The sequence below is a fragment of the Corapipo altera genome, unplaced genomic scaffold (genome assembly GCF_003945725.1).
Source record: "Corapipo altera isolate COAL_440 unplaced genomic scaffold, ASM394572v1 61092, whole genome shotgun sequence".
Classification (NCBI taxonomy): domain Eukaryota; kingdom Metazoa; phylum Chordata; class Aves; order Passeriformes; family Pipridae; genus Corapipo; species Corapipo altera.
This window is the reverse complement of record NW_020886451.1, coordinates 1-3,564: the sequence shown is the minus strand read 5'-3', so window position 1 is coordinate 3,564 and position 3,564 is coordinate 1. Positions and strand designations below refer to the sequence as shown.

The window sequence follows — 3,564 nt, the reverse complement described above, 5'->3', positions numbered from 1 at the left end:
CCCTGGCTGGGCTCTCTGGGATTGGGAAGGAACTGCTCCCTGGCTGGACTCTCTGGGATTGGGAAGGAACTGCTCCCTGGCTGGGCTCTCTGGGATTGGGAGGGATGGGGCAGGAGCTGCTTCCAGGCTGGGATCTCTGGGATTGGAATGGAGTTGCTCCCTGGCTGGGATCTCTGGGATTGGGAGGGATTGGGAAGGAGCTGCTTCCTGGCTGGACTCTCTGGGATTGGGAAGGAGCTGCTCCCTGGCTGGGCTCTCAGGGATTGGAAGGACTGGGAAGGAGCTGCTCCCTGGCTGGGCTGTCAGGGATTGGGAAGGAGCTGCTCCCTGGCTGGGCTCTCTGGGATTGGGAAGGAGCTGCTCCCTGGCTGGGCTCTCTGGGATTGGGAGGGATTGGGAAGGAGCTGCTCCCTGTCCCTGGAAACAGGGAAAGGGGGATGGGGAAATGGGTCCTGAGGGATGGGGAAAATGGGGATCCCATGGGATGGACAAAGAGCTTCTCGGAGTTGGGACGAGATGGTTGTGGAGATCCCCCTTCCAACCCAAACCGATCCCAGATCCCATGGGATGGACAAAAAGCTTCTCGAGATTGGGACGAGATGGTCTTGGAGATCTCCCTTCCAACCCAAACCCTTCTGGGATCCCATGGGATGGACAAAAGGCTTCTCGGGGTTGGGATGAGATGGTTGTGGAGATCCCCCTTCCAACCCAAACCATTCCCATGGGATGGACCAAAAGCTTCTCAAGGTTGGGGCAAGATGGTCCTGGAGATCCCCCTTCCAACCCAAACTGTTCCGAGATCCCGTGGGATGGACAAAAAGCTTCTCGGGGTTGGGATTGAGATGAGATGGTCTTGGAAATCCCCCTTCCAACTCAATCCGTTCTGGGATCCCATGGGATGGACAAAAAGCTTCTTGGGGTTGGGACTGGGACAAGATGGTCGTGGAGATCCCCCTTCCAACCCAAGCCCTTCCGGGATCCCGTGGGATGGACAAAAAGCTTCCTCCCAGCAGCCAAGCACCGGCTCAAGCGGGGGCAGCTCCCGATCCCGACTCCTTCTCTTCCAGATCGGCCCCGGGGGCAAGTCCGACCTGCCCCCCATCGACGGCCCCACGGACGTGGAGCGGGGCCCGATCCTGCCGGTGCCGCTGGGGATCCGCCCGGTGCTGAGCAGATACAGGGTGGAGGTAAAGGGCGGGGATCTGTCTGGGCTGGTCGGGCTGGGAAGCACTGGAACATCCCTAAAAACACACCGGGGAGCCGGGTCGTGTCCCCCAAAGAGGGCTTGGGGATTCTCGGGCAGCGAGGGTGGGACGTCCCTCTAAAGGGGGATTTCTGTCCAAACCGGTGTGTCCAGCAGGGCCAGGGCAGTGCCCTCCCTGTGCTGGCACTGCTGGGGCACCTCCAGTGCTGGGGCAGCTCTGGGACCCTCACACAGGAGACACAGGGAGGGGCTGGAGCGTGGGCAGGGAAGGGAAGGGAGCTGGGAAGGGGCTGGAGCAGCAGGAGGGGCTGAGGGAGCTGGGGGGGCTCAGCCTGGAGAAAAGGAGGCTCAGGGGGGACCTTCTGGCTCTGCAACCCCCTGACAGGAGGGGGGAGCCGGGGGGGGTCGGGCTCTGCTCCCAGGGAACAAGGGACAGGAGGAGAGGGAACGGCCTCCAGCTGTGCCAGGGGAGGGTCAGGTTGGACAGGAGGAGGAATTTCTCCCTGGAAAGGGTGGTCAGGCACTGGCAGGGGCTGCCCAGGGAGGTTTGGAGTGCCCAGCCCTGGAGGTGTCCCAGGAAGGCCTGGCTGTGGCACTCAGTGCTCTGGGCTGGGGGACAAGGTGGGGATGGGGCACAGGGGGGATCCATGGGCTGGGAGGGCTTTTCCATCCCAAATGAGGAATCAGGAGGTGGAAAAATCCCCACTTGGGGGAATTTTTGCTCCCGGTGGCAGCCCTGTTGCCCCAGGCAGAGAGCAGCAGCGGGTTTGCCCGGTGACACCGATCCCACCGTGACGGTGACACCGATCCCACGAGGCGACGCCGGTGCTGAGCTGGGAGCCACATTTGGGGTGGAAAATACTGCTCCGCGGGGTCTCAGGGCGGGGAAAGGGGAAGAAGGGAAACAACTCAGGAAAAGGAGTGTTGAGGGCAGCGGGTGGGAGAGGGTGGGCTGGTGCAGGTCAGGCCTGGGGTGGGTTTTTTGGGGGGCTCAGAGAGGCTCTGAGGAGGGAGGGGGAGGCCCCTCAGGGATCCAGCACCACTGGGATCCCCTGTGTGGACTGGCAGGAGTTCCGGAACACACGCGGACGATCAGTATGATCAGGCGACGTTCAATTCATTATTTAAATGAGTTAAATTTTATACAGTTTAGTTCGTTCCGGGTGTGTGCTCACAACAAGGTGATTGGGTAACTCAGTCTGTGCACGCATTCGTGCCTTCAGTTCATTGGATCTGAAGCTCTGTCCACGTGGTCTGAGATCACTCTTGCCACCCAAAGTCTCTCCTACTGATCCGCCTTTAGGGGCTTTCCGAGATTCCGCAGTTGTCTCTTTATCTCCAGTTTCCCAAGACTTTCTACTATAAACATACTATTTTCTCATACCTTATAACTATGAACACGCAGCTAACGAGCATGAACTCGCATAGTTTCACACAGTCTATGAGTATGAACACCGCACGGCTCGCAACTTCCAAAGTAACGTCAAGCACGGCCTACAAAATCTCGGGAGAAATTGTTCGCGCAGTCTTGCTCTCCCAACACCCCTGGATCCCCCTCCATGGAGAACCGTCCCGGGGGACGCTCCCTGTCCCACTCACGCCCCCCCCCCCTCTCCCCAGGTGCTGTTCTGGGGTCTGCGGGACCTGAAGAGGGTGAACCTGGCCCAGGTGGACCGGCCGCGCGTGGACATCGAGTGCGCGGGGCGGGGGGTCCAGTCCGCCCTCATCCCCAACTACCGCAAGAACCCCAACTTTGGCACCCTCGTCAAGTGGTTCGAGGTGGTGAGTGGGGGGTCGCTGGAGCCCTTTGGGGCCGTGGGCACCGTCCCAGTGGGATCCCTGTCCCGAGGGATCCGAGCCGGGCGCTGCTGGAGCAGCTCCGGAGCCATTCCGGGCAATCCCTGGTCTGGGCACTGCTGGGTATGGGCCCCTTCGCGGTCACCGTCACGGATATCCCAAATCCCATCCCCATCCCAAACACCATCACAGATATCCCCCATCCCACTCCCCATCCCAAACACCATCCCAGATATCCCAAATCCCATCCCCATCCCAGACATCATCACAGATATCCCAAATCCCATCCCCATCCATCAGAGATATCCCAAATCCCATCCCCATCCAAAACACCATCCCAGATATCCCCCATCCCAATCCCCATCCCAAACACCATCCCAAATCCCACTCCCCGTCCCAAACATCATCACAGGTATCCCAAATCCCACTCTCCATCCCAAACATCATCACAGGTATCCCAAATCCCACTCTCCATCCCAAACACCATCCCAGACATCCCAAACCCCACTCCCCGTCCCAAACATCATCACAGATATCCCAAATCCCACTCTCCATCCCAAAAA

General features: G+C 59.7%; 1 protein-coding gene across 1 annotated transcript in view; it reads left to right on the top strand.

Annotated features, from left to right (window-relative positions):
- LOC113941205 (otoferlin-like) overlaps window positions 1-2,986 on the top strand; it is a gene marked incomplete at both ends in the record, with an annotated part of 4,017 nt that extends 1,031 nt beyond the window's left edge. Inside the window, 2 exons of the mRNA XM_027632363.1 lie at window positions 1,068-1,187; window positions 2,825-2,986. Of these exons, the coding sequence (XP_027488164.1) occupies window positions 1,068-1,187; window positions 2,825-2,986 (282 nt within the window). The remainder of the gene's footprint in view (window positions 1-1,067; window positions 1,188-2,824) is intronic.
- Window positions 2,987-3,564: the final 578 nt, after the last annotated feature.